General features: G+C 37.2%; 1 protein-coding gene across 2 annotated transcripts in view; it reads left to right on the forward strand.

The window, feature by feature from the left end:
* Positions 1-1,520: 1,520 nt before the first annotated feature.
* plekhg1 (pleckstrin homology and RhoGEF domain containing G1) overlaps positions 1,521-18,927 on the forward strand; it is a 47,671-nt gene continuing 30,264 nt past the window's right edge. The window contains exon 1 of one of the 2 annotated variants that reach the window (XM_015369792.1): positions 1,521-1,669. Coding sequence is in view for 1 of the 2 variants with exons in the window: in XM_015369791.1 (XP_015225277.1) it covers positions 9,724-9,733 (10 nt within the window). In the remaining variant the exon portion in view is untranslated. Of the gene's footprint in view, positions 1,670-9,647; positions 9,734-18,927 lie in introns of those variants that run through there. The other variant, XM_015369791.1, reaches the window with a different exon arrangement.

Raw genomic sequence — 18,927 nt, forward strand, 5'->3', positions numbered from 1 at the left:
ACGAACACATAAAGCACACTGACAACGACCTAACTCTGTTCCATGTTGCTTTCCAGTGTTTGATTTCTGGCGTGCTAATGACATCCTCAGTGCTAACCTAGTGTGATGGCGTCACCAGACACCTAGGGAAGGGGGGACAAAGGTCACACAGCTCGTCAGCGAGAGTTCAGAGCCAGCATATTTTGCCAAATGGGAAAGGATCCAAATGCCGAATGTTAGCAGGTCATCTCGCTGTTGAAAAAAACACGTTAACCTGCTGTTTTCACTGGGAAAGAATCTTTACAGTTTTTTTAATCTGTTGTATATTTGGAAACATCTGGGAAATGTCTATTCAAGTGTCCATTTTGGTTCTTACTGCAAAGCTAGATAGAAAACTTTATTGACCCTGAAATGTAATCTGATTATAAAGATAAATATTAGATATATATGTTTCAGGCCATTGTGTTAATCAGTCTCTTACCCAAATAAACTATCATTGCTTAGCTACCTCTCACTTGAGTTAAGAATTTTCCTTTAAGAATTCCATGCTGTCAGAAATGTCAAAAATACATGAGAGCCATAGACTGGCTGTGGAGTTTTCTTATCATAGACAGTATTTCCCACCATCTGTGCTTACTGCAGGAGCCCTTGCAGATTTATTTTCCGTAGAAAAAGCGGTGAAAGCATTGAAGTGAGAAAGTTGTGTGCTGGCAGAACCAGGAGCTACTTTATCAATCTCAGGAAGCTTCCTACCGGGGAGCAGGAACTGCTACTGGCTCCAGGAGAAGGGACTTTCCTTCATTTGACCTCCTAAGAAGCAGAACAATGACCAACTTGGTTAAAGTTTCAAAATGGCAACTTTGTGCTATTACCACAAATGGTTTAATGAACTGTGTGGTTTTGTTTTTATTCAAGTTAACTTTTGCCCTCGGGAACAAAGTCAAAGCATTTTATTAAAAAGTTAAATGTAGGCAGGAAAACTCTCTAAACTGTCTCTGCATGCACTGTGACCCACTTGTTAGTGTATTTTGGGGAGTTAGACAAGACAGCTCATCTGTGTTTATCCTCTGTTCCTTGTCCTCTGTTCCATAAATGTCCCTTTTCTGCTCATCCGTCCCACTCCTTTTTGCTGCTAATCACTGTTATTTCACATTAACAGTTTGTCACCGCTGCTCATCTTCCGTTTAGCCTTTCAGCCGACCGTCACAGTTTCAATGACAGCTCCTCTTGCGTTTTCCAGTGTCACTTGTGTCGCCTGCAGTGCTGGCAGCTCTCCAGGTACTTGAAGCGATTGCTCTCTGCAAAGGGAGGGAGACTGGTTAGAGCAACTTACCATTTGGAGAAGGGGAGAGAGAGACTAGTTTTGCAGCAGTAATTGGTCAGAAAGCAGGCTGCTTGGATGTGCAAGCTTTTTGCTCCCTATCGCTCCCCCTCCCCTCTCAGTGGGCAGTCAGCTCTGTTGTTTCCATGCCCCCCCAACCCACCCCCTTTGCTTTCCTTTCAGTGTGTCTTTCTTTTTAAGCTGACCTCATATTGTAGAGGTGTGGACCGACAATACTCATACGTATCGCTTTAAGTCATTTGGCTTTACAGAAACTTCCCAAATTTTTGGACATGGATATAACTTGCGAAAGGATACTGGGATACAATCAACTGAAAACAGGATAGCTATGTGAATGGTTTCTCAGAGGTGAGTGACAGGTTACCTCTCTTTCTAGCTTTAAAATAGTATCAGTAAATTCTAAAAGGCAGTGTGAAATCAAATGGAATCTGGGGCATTGGTTTGGATGTTTTAAGTTTGAGCTTGATAAAAGGTGGCAGTTCTTTTTTAATCATAATTGGGTATGTTAACGTAACCAAAGGAATTCTGACTGGCAATTACCCATGCTGAAGTTTCAATTTGTCAAAACTAATGGTACCTTTGTATAGTTGTAACAGCTTGGCAGTCTATTGCAGTCTGTGTTTAAACCCAGAACACCTGTTAAACTGTTTGCATTTGAAGATTCAAGGATAGGCTATAAAAAAGATGGTGTATCTGTACTGATTTAATTCTAAGTTAATCCTAAACTAGATTTTTATTATTTTTATGGAGCTTTCAGTAACATCCTTAACCAATTTTTATCTGTATCCACAATTTGATTTAATTGGTTATGGCATTCAGTATATAAGAGGATAGTTAATTTTTGGGGTTACTACAAGGACATTATACTTTTCAGTTTTTTGTTTTGGTTTTTTGTATGTGTGCGGAGGGAGGGGGTGTATGTCTTACATCATGGGGACCCTTTTCCATAAATCATAGCACATCGTGGGGACCGTGCGCTCTAGTGTGGATCAATGTCTCATCCACATGGGTACAAATGCTTTCCTAGGGTTAGGTGTTAAGTTTAGGAGTAAGCTGTGACTTGAGTTAGGGTTAGGTATGAACCACTAATGCAGAAATGGGTAAGAAATTAATGGAAGTCAATCAAAAGTCCCAACAAAGATAGAGAAACGTGCTTGCGTTTGTGTGGAGGGGATGTTTTTTTTTTTGTCTTTATATAGTGTCTGTTCTCCTCTGTGGTGTGTCCCCATTTGAGGAGTCCTAAGTGGAGCACTCAGGTTTCTGAGGAACATACATTTAGATGCAATACAGAGGAGACTCTTTTATTATTGTGTCATCGGTTATTGGTTTGAGTGTTTGTGAAAATTATATTAAAAGATTAAATCTGATTGCTGAAAGGGCTAAGATGCAAAAAAAAAAAAAAATCTCTTGAAAAGTTACCCTGTATGAGCTGCTCTTTAAATAAGTTTTTAAACTATTTAAGATGTTAGTTTTTCACACCTTGGCTGAAGTATTATTTTTATTATATTTTATCATCAAGCAAACATTGCTCATACTGGGTTGGTTCTGTTTTTGTCTTCAGATTTGTAAAGATTTATAAAACATTTTTCAAACTTCATTGGTTCAAATTAACATTTTATTATCATATAGCGGTAGCAGGTTTGTGGGTGGCAGCCCATTATGAAAATATACAACTATACATTGTCTCTAGGGAGATCAATTGGATCAAGATTTGGTGATCTGGAGTAATTTGATCTCATGGGAACATATAAGAAACTAGCAGACAAGCAGCAGAACCCAGAAGAAGAGGTCCAGCAGGCTCTGTAGCAGCTTTTTCCCAACTGCCAATAGACTGCTGAACTGTTAAAAAAAACCTCTAAATCAAGTCACAAATCGAGACTCGGATTTGTGACTCACACGGATAACATAATACCAAATAGAACTCAACTCAAATGTTTTTCTACTGCATTTTTGGGCCATTTATATTTGTTTGTTTGCGCACTGCTCTGAACTTCCACATCAATGCCTTTTGCACCATGTTTTTCTCCAACATGGTTTACATTTAATCACTTCTGCACTTTATGAAATGGAAATGTTCCTTTTCACTGCTAAGCTGCTGCTCATTCACTGTCTGAAAGCTGTATAGACGAAATTTCTCTTTGTATACACTCTCTGTATACAAAATGACAATAAAGTTGTCTAAGTCTAAGATAAGATTCAAGCTTAAGTAGACATCAGATGAATTGGAATATTGGGATTTTTAAAGGATCCTCACTAGTTCTTAGAATAGACTGAGGCGTTCAAATGATAGTCAGTTGGTGCAAAGGGCCTCAAAGTGTTCAAAAGAAATATTCCCCATGCCATTAAACCACTATAACCAGACAGAGCCATTAATGGAGGGCAGTATATAGACATGCTTTCATGATCCTTATCCCAATTTTGAACTAACCATCTTGATGTCGCAGCTGAAATTTAATCTTCATATACGTGCTGATAGAAGTGCCTGCATCCATTATATTCGTTATACATGGTTGGATGCTTGGAACGAGTTAGTTACACCATTTTTTTCTTTTTATGATCCTAATCCTTTCTACATATTCTTCTTTGATCTTTGAAATCAAATGTAATGTTATGCACAAAAATCATCATTCCGGACATTCTTCCCAGTCCCCTTTTCTGGTAGAGATGGTTATCTGTTTAAATACTAGTTGATCAGTGGTTTTCCAACAACTCAAACCACTTCCTCTGTCCACAAGTCTCAGATCCCTTTTTTTCACTAACCCATTGCTCGGTTCTTCAACACCTTACCACAGCTAGAGTTGAATACTGCCATGCAGTAGGCTTGTTTGCTATTTGTGTAAGGGTTGAAGAGGTGTACCTAACAAAGTGGCCATTGACTACATGTCCCTAATGGAGGGAAAAATCCCTCTGCTTGGTCTCTTTTCCTGGAGTGGGACCCCAGGCCTGTATTTTAATCTAAGGCCAAACACAGCTTCCTCTGTATATCCGCCACACAGCAGCGTGCACACAATGACTGTGTATACCCATACAGGTTGTTTTCCCCTACCCTAATGCACTATTGTTTTAGTGGCTAAAGACATAAATTAGTTTTTTCAATTCTAAAACAAAGAGGAAAAAATTAACTAAATGTAAGTCACATTTTGTGATCCTGCTTCTTTGCGCTCCATCTTTACTATAAATTACCTATCTCCCATAATTCACACCTTGCTTGTTGTCAACAGCTCTAAACAATGTCTTCCACACATGTCCATGGTCTGTATAAGCCGCAGTTCCACCCTGCTCAATCATTAGCTGTGGATGTCACTGCTGATGTTGCTATGCTGACGTAACTACTGAGGTTTTTGTCTGTGTCACTCTTGTTGTTGTTTAGTCTACTGGAACGGGAAAGACGCTTCTTGTTTTTCTGGAAGTGATCTCTCAAGCTCGTTTTGCAAAATTGGAGAGATTCCTTCTATTACATAAACTGTAACCAGTGCAGCAATCAGATTCTGTTTGCCTGTTGGAATCAGACATTTCTAGACTTGCCCTGGCATTGCAAGTGGACAGTTGTAGCCAGGATGAATGCCGTCCAGAATCCTGGAATGCTCATAAATATGAAACTGAAAGGAATCACAGTTAAAGTCATGAAAGTTGGGTTTGTCTGAAATAATAAATAGTATTTCGGTAAAATAAACCTGCTCAAAGTTATTCCTCAGAAGAAAGTTTCTACAGCTGGAAATGTTTAATTGGAAATACTTCAGCAGAAACAAACATGTGTTCAGTCACCTTTTTCAGAAACCATTATATTAGTGCTACTTTTAACCTTTTTTATTATAAAGTAAAACTATCTATCTTCAGTTTGCACTAACAGCAGCATTAAAACCTAATTCTGTGACTTGACAGTTGGTTATGTTTTGCTGTTGTTAACATGAAAAATGTAAAACTCTGGTTTAACTCTTGGGCAGTCATCTCTTTTGTAGATTAAAGTTAATACTTTGAAAAACAGCTTGTATATTTAAGAAGAGGCTGTTGTCTTATGGTACTAAAGTTACATTTTATGTTAATCCAAGTCTACATTTTCAATTAAAGCAAACAAAAGTAAATTATCCTAAATATTTAAGTTTGATTTCCAAATAGGTATAACCATAAAGCATAACATGTCTGCCTTTCCACATAACTGTTGTAATAATCAGTTTATTGATCTTCTAAAAGTTTATTTAATTAAATGATTCACAGATAGTATTGGACAAATACAACTGGAAAAAATGCTTGTACAATGTCTGAATAAAAATCAAAATAAATGCAAACCAGTTTAAATGGCTAATTGTAGTCAATTTTGTCATTTTACAAAAACGTTTGCAGAAAAGTGTGGCTTAACGGCTTGTTCTCACTATAGTCAGGTAAATAAGGTGTGCTTGTACGTAGATACAGGTTTACATGGAGTGGTTTGCTTTGGAAGCTTGTTTCGAACATGTCGTGCTTGCTGCACTATGTAAAAATCTAGCATAAAGACCAGACAAGAGGTTTTTTTTTTTACCATAAAGTCGCCGCTTCAGGAGATTATTTGTTTTATTTTTTCTGCCTGTCTATGTGAAAAGACTAAGTTGAACATAATATAAATAAAAGTGCTTTATCTTAGAGTTTTTAAATATATAAAAGCTGTAAGGTACTATTTCTTTATCTTTAGTAGATTTAGCACTCAGCAGTCAGAGGAGCACAGGAGGATGTTTGCTTACATTAACAACAATAGACCAAGAGAAAAACTCTAAAAGACATATTAAAGTTAATTTCCTTCATGCTCAATATCACCTTTGTATTTGATTTTATGCAAGTTAATATTTACGTATAATGACAAATAGACTAAGAACTTCATCAACTATAGTTCTCTGTTTCTTTGTTGTTTTTTTAAGGATCTTATACCTTGTAAAGTTAGAGCAGTCTGTATTTTATAATATTGAGACTGGGAAATGATTTTTCAACCATACCAAATTCTTAGAAGGGGAATTGTTGAGTGATTCAGATGTCAGACTGCTAGAGAAACTGTGAGCGATGGTGCCACTTAGAATCTGTGAAGATAAAGAAGGAGTGTGTGTTTTTTGCAGATGATCCATCTCAGCATTGACAGTTTCACAGAGGGAGGGGGAAACCATACAGGAATGACCCCTCCACCCACAGACTCCCGCCATTAGTCACAGTCTCCCTCGCTTTCCGGATGTATTTTTCTAATATTCACACCTCGCTTGTCACCATAAAATCACTTAACCTCCTATATAACCTGCAAATTTGAAGAAGCTGTCAGACTATCTGAGCGAAAGTTGGAACTTGATTTCACACTTATATGCAAATACACTCACACATATCCCAAGTAATGAGCCTTGAATTATTACTCTTACTCTATAGTGGCTTGAAGTTGTTCTCTATTCAGTGGACAAGTATGAATGAATAGGGAATTATTATTATTTTGGATCACACGAGGGAACGAAATATCTATTTATGGAATTTAAAATACTTTTGGAAAACACAGTTATTGAGAATGCTGATAATCTTTTCCATGGGAAAGATTTACAGAACATATTCCCAAATTGTTAGCTCTTTCTCTGGGTGAAAGAACTCAGTTTAAGGAAGCTTGCCTTCATTAACAGATCCAACTGCGTTGTTTTAGCTTGTGGTCAGTGTTGGGAGCACCCAGAGGTCATCAGATAGTGGTTTGTGCTGTAGCCTTATGTCATCAACAGGTCATGCTTGGTTGAACTGAGGTTTTTCAGAGATCCCTGTGCATGTTTGCTAAGCCTGTGGTACTCATTATGGAAGGTCTGTATGTGAGTGTCCTTCAGTAAAGAGGGGGTTGCAGGTGAACAGTTTGGATTCAGAGTAGAGTCTGAGGTCCTTCGTGGGTCAACGGCTCCTCTGACCATTTAAGAGAGGGGTCATGATTTTTAGGCTCTTTTCTGTTTGTGTGAGAGAATTAAAGGGAGGTTGTTGTAGGACCCCTCGCTGCTGTGACCAATCCTAATCATTAAGGGGTTAAAACAAATAGTCATCAGATTTGCTTTGTTGTAAAAGGGTTGGTTGTCTTGCATGTGTCATCCCAATTGGACACTTTATCTGTCCTAATTATGTTGCTTTTCTGGAAGTTAAATAAACCTCCCAAAGTTAGCCACAATGTAGCCTTTTATCAGTGCATTAAAAGTATTTTCTGCACTCCTCTTGCCACAATGGTTTATTATTTATGTTATATGTACTGTAGAAGAAATTATATAATAAAACTTGTTTGAAAGAATTAATTAATCAGCCCCACTGGTTTTATCTTGTGCAAGAGACTCTTCAGTTAGCACTAATAAAACAGCAGTGTGTTTATTCCCAGGGGAATGAATAAAAGGTTCTTTTTATTCCACATCCAGCTTATCCATGCTAGACAAACAACGAAAGCTATGCAACGTTCCTGAAATCTGAAAGTCCTGCTCTCTCTCGCTCTCCTGAAGTGGAAATGAATCATGGGTATGTAGAAACATGTCATAGCAAAATACAGCTTGTCTTACTAGCTTGATCTGTCTCATGCACTTCAATGTTACTTTTAGTTGTTGGTTTTTTCGCTGAAGAAGATGAAAAATTAGCAGTTTTGGTCAAAAAATGATTTCTCAGTGAATCTTCGTCTGCAGATCTCTACAGTATAACAATATTTTGGCTTTGTCGTCTACCTCTCTGATATTTAAACATTACTAAACATACTGCTGCAGCTTTTTCAGTCAGTTTTTCAATGCTTAACACACTTAAATGAAGTTGTGTGACAGTGTGAATTCCTGCCAATGAGAACTAGAAGCCTTGTAGCAATTGTTGAAACACCTGTTTATTAGCAGCTGCAACCAGAGCTTGAATTCGACTCCAAGTGTATTTCTGTACAGACTGCATTTCTTGTTCACAGATTTTTCAGATTTTCATTAGCAGTCTATATGTATCCATTAAAATACTGGATAACTGATTGGGTTTGAAGTTTCTTTTTTCAAATGACCAGGAGCTCTTTTTACAATATCAGTGCAGCTTTAATTACATATTTGGCTGCTTCATTATTATTATCTTTTGTTTTTGATTATTTTCAATTGTATTTAAAGTAATTCTAATATTTTTTTTATTTCTTTTACTATGTAAAAGCAAACTTTTGTCTGAAATCTACTCTTTAAGAACGGCCCCACTTGCAAAATTCATATGTTTTCTTGCAAAAATGTGCCAACCTACTTATCCTCATGTTAACAAACCAATAGTTCTCTAAACACAGTAGGTAGATTATTATTAAGTTTAATTGATAAACATACTTTTGGAAAAAATGACTCTTTAAACTTTGATATCACTTGTTTTTTTTAAGTTTAGTTAAGATGAACATAGAGGGGTTTAGCATCAGAGCACTTAATTACTGATAAAGTTATATGGAGTAAAATAACTACATTAGTCCAGTTTAATCCCGTTTTGGAGCTACATATTTCTTTACTATAATAATATTAAGCAAAATAATAATCTGTGTTTGGCATTCTTACTCTTTAGGAATGCTTTGTAATCAGTCTGCTCTCCTTTTTCTCTAATCCGCAATACAAAAAGCGGTCTTATTTCTCTGAGTGAATGGGAAGCTTTTGTCCAAGCCACCTATTGATAACCCATAACCCCCTTTCCTTCTTGTGAAGCGTGGATCAGTGTGCAATCTATCCAGTTGTGCACCAACAGCAACAGTTCAGCGGACTATAAAAAAGATGCACATAAGAACTTTTTCTTGGTGTGGAAACTTTTAAGTACTATCCAAAAAGTTCAGTTTGGGTCTAGACTGTTTTGAATAAAAGAGCTAAAGACCATAAAAGATAAGAGAGTTTAAATAAAGACTAAAGGCACTTAATGCAGGACTCCCGTATCCTTGTAATTTGCTGCAGAGGAGAGGAGGAGTCAGGGGGAGGGGAATACCCAGCAGGGAGGGGAGCATGAGAGAGCAGAGGCCATTCACTTTGACACACACAAACACACACTCCAATGCAAACACATGAACACTTCCAGGCACACACATGCAGGCTGTGGATGCAGGAGAGTGGGGGGGAGAGAAGCTTTCAGAGACAGAAGCAGAAAGAGGAGATCCTTGGCAAGCTGAAGAGAGTTAAAGAAAAGAGCTGGAAGACTGAGTTGAGGAGGAAACCCAGCTTTGGTGTGTGAGCTCTTGTGTACCTTATTTAGGACTGGAGTGCACACCAACTTCAAGGGAAAAAAAAAAGAATTACAATGCCTCTGAGAATTTGGAGAATTTAAGGATTTTTTCTTTCTTTTTCTGGAGCTGTTATGAAGACTTTTTGGAAAACTCTGGATATGTGACCTGGATCCCTCTAAACTTCCCTGTCATCACTTTTGAAAAGCTTTTTGCTTTCATTTCTGCTGAAGGGAAAGGCCACAAAATGCCTACTGGTAAGAAGGGACATTATCAAACTATTCTTTTATTCCTAAATATGCACTGACAAGTTTCTTATGTGATGATACTGGATTTTTGTCTCTGAGGATATTAAATATGCCAATATTTGTAAATTCTAATATTATTTAAGCTTATGCAGTCAATTTTATAACTGCAGTTTTCATTCCCAATCACACTATTTCTGTGTGGTCCTCAGTTTATTAATAAGAATTATTGGTATCTGAAAAATCTTTTAATAAATATGTGTTGCTTCTCTCTCACTGCATGTTAAGGGGCCATTCTGCAGCCTGTGACCCAATTTAGAGCTTCAAAGGGCAGCAGCTGTCTGCAGGCTGCAAATGGGTATGAAACAATAAAGGAGAGGAGGGGGAATAATTACTTTTTAGCGCAAACTCTTTGGAATTGAGGTGCTGGAGACAATGGAGTACTCCATTCTTCTCCACCCACCCTGCATGTCCACTGGGAGGGGAGGGGGTGCCCATTCTGTGCACATAAGTACACATGGTTGGATGGTTATGATCAAATCCTGGAAAAGTTTTCCTAGTTTAGTTTTTCCACCCAAACCAAAGAGGCCACCCTACAGCCCCAGCTGTAGGACTTTTTTTTTCAATCATGTCAGAAATTGAGTCTAGTAAGTTGCTGTCACAGAGAAGGCTGAAGGGTGTGAACTGCAAGTGTTGCATGGGTGTCCTGTGGGTAAGTTGAAGACTGGAGGTGTCTGAAAATAGGGACAGTGGATGCTTTTCCCTCAGCAACATTGAGCTATGACTACACTGCACATTCCTGAGGGCTGTCTCCACAATGTCAAAAACAAAGAAACTGGACACTTTATCTTTAGGGTAGCTTAATATGTTATATGTGTTGCGGTTGTTTTGAGTGTTTTTACTGTATTATGTTAAAATGGGGTTAATTACTCCATTGGCTGTGCACATGTGTTTACATACTGTAGATTTTACGAGGCCATGAAAGCCAAAAAGAGTTGAGTGAGGTGAAGTTTTGTTAAAAGGCTGATATCAGCTAATATCTTACCTAAAGTTGCTAAATATGATGATGTCTTTATTTATTCAAGTTCAGAAGAGAAGGCTGAAACCAACAGATTCTCTAAGGGAGACCAACAACCCCAGTCTCAGACAAATCCAACTGGTTTATGTTATGTATGCTGTGAACAATCAAACCCTACATTTGCATTGAAAAATGAATTATGAATAAGTTGCTAAGTTACACAGAAGATTTATTTAGGTGGCAATCCCCCCTAAATTTAAACTTTAAACAGAAACCTGCTTAAAAGTCCTAAACTATCTCTTTAAATTGTGCAAATATAAACTGTAAATATCTTATGGTTATGATTAGGGCTGAAAGTAATGACTATTTTGCTAATTGATTAATGTGCTATTTTTTTCAATTAATAATTGGACGGCAAAAGGTTCATGAAAGGAAGATTTTACGCTGAATTAAAACCAAGTGAAGCTAAAGCTGTGCCCTTTGACGACCTCTAATTAGAGCATATTTTTGGACATAAGAGGATTGTTCATCTTAAAAGCTAAATGTTTTATTACTGAATTAGTCTATGATCAATATATAATCAAGATTGTTTCAGTTCAATTTTTCAGCCCTAGTTATGATGACTATTTATACTTTTGTACGGGAAAATTATGTTGTTAATTGATGCCCCAGCTGCATCCTGTGTGTTTACCTTGTTTTTTCTTAGGCCATAAAAGCCCAAAAGTACAAAGGTCAAAGATCAGGATTCCTGCAAAAGTATTCTGCAGGAATATTATTCAAAGAGGAGTTGTATTCTCTTCTACCTTCTCTTGTTTTGCTTTAGCAATTAATGTCGAAGAATTACATTTGAGTATATTATCCTAATCTGTGCAGTTCTTATAGGTTTGGCATCAGGTTCAGTGGAAAACATGCTCCCAGTGTCCAATCCTATGTTTCACCCTTTTCCATGTCTCCAAACTCTCTGGCTTCTCTATTTGTCTCCTTTTGCTCTCCACATTAAAGGTTGCAGTGTGAAATCCAGAGCGACATTTTAGGGTCTTTAGCGTCAGTTGCGATCTAGGCTGTATCTCTATCAGAGATAAGGACAGAGCTCAAATGGACCCTGTGTAACCTGGGAACATGTGGCTCCACAATAATTTAGTTGTTTAGTCTTGATTTTCTGAAGCATAGACCATTATAAAGTTAGTGATTGTTTGGGTAGATTGAGTTAAAGCAAAAGGCAGAATTTGTAATAAATATCAGTGGGGGAACGGAAGAAAGGAAAAATTATGGGAGTGGGTGGTGTTTGACCTCTGGCCTTCTTTCTCATCTTTTCTTCCTACTTTCATTCCTCTGGGACATCTACCCCTCATCCCTCACTCTTCCTCACAGTTACTCATGTCCCAGAGGTTAAAGACACTGCCAAAGTGAAAACAAAGGCTGCTGCACTGCAACTGGTGTTAGTTATCCATTCAGAGTTCTTGAGTTTCTACTTAGAAGCATTCAGGACCGTTAAAGATTGAGTTGCCATCTGGAAGAGACAGTATAATAAACAAGAACCCACAAGCAACTCTGACTAAACTACTTGTAAGTTGTGTAAAGTGTAGTCTTGGTGCTGCACACTGTTGTTGAAACATGTCCTTTTTCTGCAAAAACTGTCTGTTTTCAGTTGAAATTTTAAAGAGTTTTTGTATTTATTGAGGTGCTTTTTTAAATGTAATTTGAAGAGCAGCAGTTTTGAAACTTCTTATAATGGAAACCTCACTATGAATCCCAACCGTCGCTGGAAAAAAGACAAACTTGTTGCAAGCCAGCCTTACTAGTTTTAATTAATATTTGCTATTTTCATGAGCCTTCATTGTGGGAGAGTTTTATTTTGTTGTTTCTATTGAGCCTAAGAGATAAAACACTGCCCAAAATATACACTTGAGCCATGGTGGTCAGTACCACATGATGTACAGGTTGGGCGATGGTTATTTTCTTGAACAGAAAAGAATAGACATGGTGTGACTGTAAGGAATGTCTGGTGGAAGCCGAATTGTTAAGAAATGCCAGATGTGTTTTCAGTTTCATCACAAAATCTGATGATGGAGAAAAACAATGACAGGAAGGGAAAAAGAAAATGTTCGGAAGTCAGTTTATGACTGGCTATGAGCGGGATATATAAAAGTGGGTAAGAGTGAAATGTTTATAGAATATTTTTTATTACCTGATAGAAATAGCTGGAAAGAAAGTCATTCAACTTGTTGGTATTTTCATTAAAAAAAATCTATTGGTTCTGGATATTATTTGGGCAGCTTTGAGTGTTGGTGTTTGCAAAACTTATTAGATATACTAGATATATATATCTTATGTTTCTGCAGTGTTTTCTACAGAGTAGCTTGAAATGTAAAAAAAAAGCAACCCATCAAACAGTACTGGCTTAAATGTTTCTACAAGGCATCCATTGTTCCCTCTGTGTTTGTCTCTGAACATTTTCATTCAAGGCATTGTTATATAGCTCCAATATAGTTTGACTATGAAACACTACAGCTTTTCATGACTGTTCCAAAAGCCCCTGGAAATATCCATTTCAATTTAAAGTGTTCATACAACAAAAGATTGATTCGGCATGCATATAAGGTCATTAAGTTCCAGAGTTTTTTTTATGCAAGGAGATAAATTTGCCATCTAGGCTTCAATTCCTGAAATGCAGTCCTAAAATTGCATTAAATAGTGCACAGAAGTTCCAAAGGAGAAATATTACGGTGCATTGTATCCCCCAAGAAAAAGGGGTTCAAATTTAGCATTTACCAAAGGATGTTCTTTGTTAACTTGTTTTTAAATCGAACAAAAGCTTGTAACTTTTATTATTCTTTTATGATTTAAATGCACACAAAGTAGTTTCAAAAAACAACTTTTATTTCTAACAAATATGTTTTTTTTTTCTCCCTGTACTCTGAAGCCTGATATTTTGAGATCGAGTTGAAACTTTTCAAGCAAGCCAGAGTTTTATACGTGATGTGTCTGTGTGTTCATAAAATAGGCATTTTTAAGGCCTCTCATCATAAAACATAAAAAACAAAAAACAGCTAGACCCTATAAATGTGTTCTATTTTGAGCACTGGCTAATTGATTGATCTTGTTGGTACATCAATAATTCTAATCAATCCTAAAGGTAAAGACCAAAGTGTTGATGAGCAAGATTGTGCAGTAGTTTCTGTAAAGCGCTTCACATCTGGTGCTTAAATGTCTCATGTTAATGATTTGCATATATTTGCATTTGTCATGCAAATTCAGCAGAGACCTATATGTAAGCAGGTCTGTTCCATGGGACTTTATTTGTCTGGCTCTGTAATGTATTTATCTAACTCTAAAATGTTTCCTGCTCTTTCATTTCAGTCTCTTGAAGTAGCCAAAGCAAGTAGGTATTTGCTCAAGTGGCTGCCATTACAGGATGAAGTTCTCTTCTTTGATATTCCTTGGACTGTGTTTTCCTGCAGAGAGATACACCCTGGGAATCACATGTTTGATGTTTCTTGCTGGAGCCCCTTGCTACATATTGTCTGTGTATTCTCCTGTTAGGACCCCGTGATTAAGGGAGACACTTGACTTTAAATAAGCATAGAAAATGGTTTTGCTCAGTGATGTTTATGTATAAAGTAATTTTTCAGTTTTTATAACTAAAAGACATGTCTATTACAAAGTGCTCTTAGAGGTTTTTGAGCTGCTTGTGAGGCCCCAGGGCCGTAAAGAGGGAGCAGTGCTCTCAGCTGTTTGCTGACCACTTTACAACAAAGACCACTTCAGGTGGCTGTAAAGAGTACGACTGAAGTGAACCGTTGAAATTTAGCATGAGTCATTAAACCTGGCTGGACTGGTAGCGAGGCTTGTCCGACTGGCTAGCACCAGCGGAGGGAAATCACTGCGCTTCTGTTTGAGTAGTTATGATTCAGTACACTGAGAGTCTGTTACACTGGCAGCCTTGTGAATGTTCCGTTTATGCAAGTCTTGTTTAGGATTACTTTTAATGATTTTAAAAGTGACAGAATAAGTATGATGAGAAAGTGCGAAGCCTTTCCCTGTACACAGAGAAATATTTACGCTCTGTGTGGTTAAGAGCTTTAATCTTTATGTCTGTGCATAGTTCAAAGATTATCCATGACTACATTTTTATAGTACTAAATTATACAGGTCAAGAACAGAGACGCCTGTCACTATTGATTCTGATGTGACTGATCCGTGAGATCACCTTCTGTAATCTCAGGATAACAGAGATGTTTGTCTCTTTTTTTAGTGCAAGAAAAAACATATTTTTCGAGATAATGAGATGATTATGGTGAGAGAGTGAATTATTACATTTGATTAACTCCATGAAGAAATGTGGAATTTCCAGCAAGTTGCAACTAATGTTTAAATTAGAATGAAATAGTAGACATAACCTAAGATCAATCACAAGTTGTAGGGTTCATATAAGAAATATAGTCTGAAAACAAAAGGCTATAAAAGGTTTATTTTAATCAAAGTATTGTCATTCCCTAAAATTTCTTTATTTAAGGAGATTGTCAGGAATTGGTTGAGGTTTGTTGACCCAAATGCAGAGGCAGGGAGGCAGAGGTGAGTTTCTTGATCATTTAATGATGAATAAACAAACAACTGAACACGGAGGCAGGAAATCAAAAAATCAAAACATGAAAACAAAGTCAAACAAACCAGAAACCATAGAGACATCAGGGGGAAGACTGTCATGAGGGGGAAGACTCAGAGAGACAGAGTTGGAGGATGTTTGACGAGGAACCAGCACTGAGGAACTGAACAGAGGGTGTATTTATGGGAGACTGAAACAAAGAAAGGGCTAACGAGCAGATTGGAAGCAGGTGTGAACAGAGCAGACAGGAAAAGAGCTAGAGAAAGAGGAGAACACAAGAGGGCAGCAGAGGGCAACAAATAAAAACCTGAAAACAACCAGAAAACACAACAAAATAAGAATTAAACCACTAAAACAAGAAAACATGAAGCAGAGTAAAACTGAAACTCAAAAGAAAACATAACAGAACCAGAACTATGACAGAGATAGCTTTCTAAAATACTGTAGGAACTGTGTCAGACCTGTTAATGGAGCAATAATGTTGCCACTAGAATACACCAAACAGAGAAGAAAGAATATTTGAAAAGCTTTATGGGAAAAAAGTAGCTTTTCACATCTTTTATTAATGTAATAACACTTTTGTTGTGGATAAAACTCAAAATCTTTGCATAAATTATACTGGATTTTTTTTTTTTTTTTTTTATTGTGCACATACATGACAAGCCTGGTTTCCTCTTGGTTTCTTTTAAAATATTCATATAAATCCTTATTTAAGCATTTTAATGATCAAAATCATTTATAAAACCTATTGTACTTGGCGTTTGCTGTTTGCCACTCTTCATTCTGCTTCTCTCTGGCTGTCAGTGTTTGCCTTTCAGCTGGGCCTAATGTTGAACATATGAAATCCTCTCTCTTTGTTGAGTTTAATGAAAGCCAGGGATGGAAGCCAGGTTGCTCAGACACTCGCTGTATTCACTCTCTCCCTCCACTGGCTGAAAACACTGGCCTCACACACAACCCTTAATCCTCATGTGCACGTGCAGAGACAAACAACACATACACAGAAGAGCCTGCATACTTAAGACCATAATTAGAGATCATTTACTAGGATCAAGTTGAAAATAATCTGGATAGTAGGTAACCAAATCCTGGTCATCTTCTCTCTGCCTATGTGTGCGTTGAGATTGCAGAGGTTGATGTGTGCATGTGTGAGAGGGGAGAGAGTCAGTTCACCAAGGAAACGGACAGGGTGTGCCCGAAACATGAAGCTGAAGGGTTGGACGGAGGGGGTGGGCAAACACAAGATGGGGCAACCTCTTGGTGGTGTTTTGGCTTTTTTATTGGCTCATATTTTAGTCTCTATGTGCAGGATGCAGATAGCTTATTATTCTACCTACATTAGCTGAATTAATTAGCAATAGGACAATTTGGCAATCTGCGTTGGTTTTCATATCTATGGAGTCTTGAATATTTTTTTTTTTTAGCAACAGAAATTGGTAGTTACCTTTTAATGATGTGGGATGTAATTTAATCTGTGTCTTTTTGCATTGTATGCATGAAAGCAGAGCGTTGCTTACTGAAAGACGAGACCGTTGGCGGTTGTGTGAGTTGATTTTACTCAGATTCGTTGTTTTTTCAGATCTTTCATAGTTGAAAACTGGGGCAAGGGTGGGATTGCAAACATTTGGAGGACAAAAAAACAAACAGCAAATCCTCTCCAAACTTGTCAGAGGGAAACAAAAACTTCATGCCACTTTAGTATTTAGATGTTTTTGTTCTTTCCTGCTTTTCTTGGCGTCACTGGAGCAGGATTCTAAGTAGAGAAAGCTGGGATCCATCTATGCCTCAAACACTCTTTTTTAGTGTTCAATGCTTTGGATTTCAGTTACAATTGTATATTTTTTGATGGAAAGTTCAGGAGTATTGATTTTATCTGATAATAATCTACAAAAGGTTGAGCAAGGATGATGTTAAAAACTTTTTTTTTTTTTTTTAAGTTTGTAACGTAAGCGTCTACTGGTACTAATAATTTTTAATTTAATGTTCAGTAAACAAAAGAAAAACAAACACTGTTAGTTATTTAAGTCAAAACAATCAAACAGTGCTGTAACAGAAGGGTACCAAAAATAAAAACAATATAAAAAAAATTATAATGTAGAGTGATTTTTCACTAAGAGAATTGTTTAAAAAAAAAAAAAAAAGTAGGACTGCGAAACACATTTCTGCACATTTTTAGTTCCAAGGCTCCTCTCCTGTGGAACCAAATACAAGTTTTAGTCCAATATACAGACACCCTGTCTACTTTTAAGGCTAGGCTAAAAAACTTTCAGTTTTGATAAAGCTTATAGTTAGAGTGGGTCAGGTTATCCTGAGCCATCTCTATAGTTATGCTGCTATAGGCGTACACTGCTAGAGGACATAAGGACAGCTTTTCATCATACTGCCTAATTCTTTAGTCTATTCTCCCATTCTGCAATATTTGTTAAGTTCCATCAATAACTGTTATCTCTACTTATTCTTGTCTTAGTGGCTTTATCTGGTCTGTTCTTGCCAGACTCTGAAACCATCCTATCAATAAATATCAGCTGGGTTTCTGCCGTCAACACCTCAGATTATAGATGATAGAGTTGGGCCGATTTTTCAGTGCTTACTCATGTTTCTCTCCTAGACATAAATATGTACTCAGCTTTTACTGTGACTAACTGTATGTGCTCTCTTTCATCCCTGTGAGATGAAAACTAGCTCAAGAGCTCATCTGCTCAACTATTTTGGCCCCAGACGGAGCACCTTGTGAAGTTAGCTTACTATTACTTTTTATAACATAGAAAGTTTTTATAACTCAGTACTTCTATGTTTGTTTCGTATGTCTGCTTGTATGTCAGAAATATATGGCAATAGTTACCGTAGTCAGAAATATATGAACATTTTATTTTGTAGCATGGAAAAGCAGCGCATTTGTTAAAACTGAACACTTGGCATATTATCATAATGAGTAGTGGTTTGTTGAGACGAAATTAATTTCATATGAGCCCATATACAACAGACGATCTGTTTGAACATAGAAAATTAATAAGAATTGAACTTTAATTGATTTCACATTTGAGAAATTTACCTCTGTATTTGTCCCCATCCCTTTGAGGAGCAGTGGGCTGTGATCGCAAGGTTCCCTGGGAGCAGTGTGCAGTTAAGAGACTTTATAGAGACCCAGAGCGGCAGTGGGGCTTGAACCCAGAACATCAGGATTCCAAGCTCTATGCCCTTACCACTAGGCCACCACTCCCCATTCAAAGTAGGAGACACTTCTTATTCAAATGAGCAAGCTATGGACCAAAATATGTTTTTGTGCCAGTAAAACTGTTTTTGCAAGTGCGACTGAAAATGTTCAAGCATTTTAAGAGGCAAAGATTCTACATCGCTCTGCATTGATAAAAAAAAAAAAAAAAAGTCAGGAAACCCCTTGTCTGTATACATAAAAATAATGTTATTGAGTACTGTAAGGGTTGAAATGGGATTTTGTCAAATATCTCAGAGTAGGCTTAAAGTCCTAATTTTCATGATAAATCCAACCTGTGATCTTTTTTTCAGAAACCAGTCCAACCAGAATGCCGGCTTTAAAAGAGCCATTGCTATATCAGGAGGGCC

Source organism: Cyprinodon variegatus, unplaced genomic scaffold (genome assembly GCF_000732505.1).
Source record: "Cyprinodon variegatus isolate N-32 unplaced genomic scaffold, C_variegatus-1.0 Scaffold38, whole genome shotgun sequence".
NCBI lineage: Eukaryota > Metazoa > Chordata > Actinopteri > Cyprinodontiformes > Cyprinodontidae > Cyprinodon > Cyprinodon variegatus.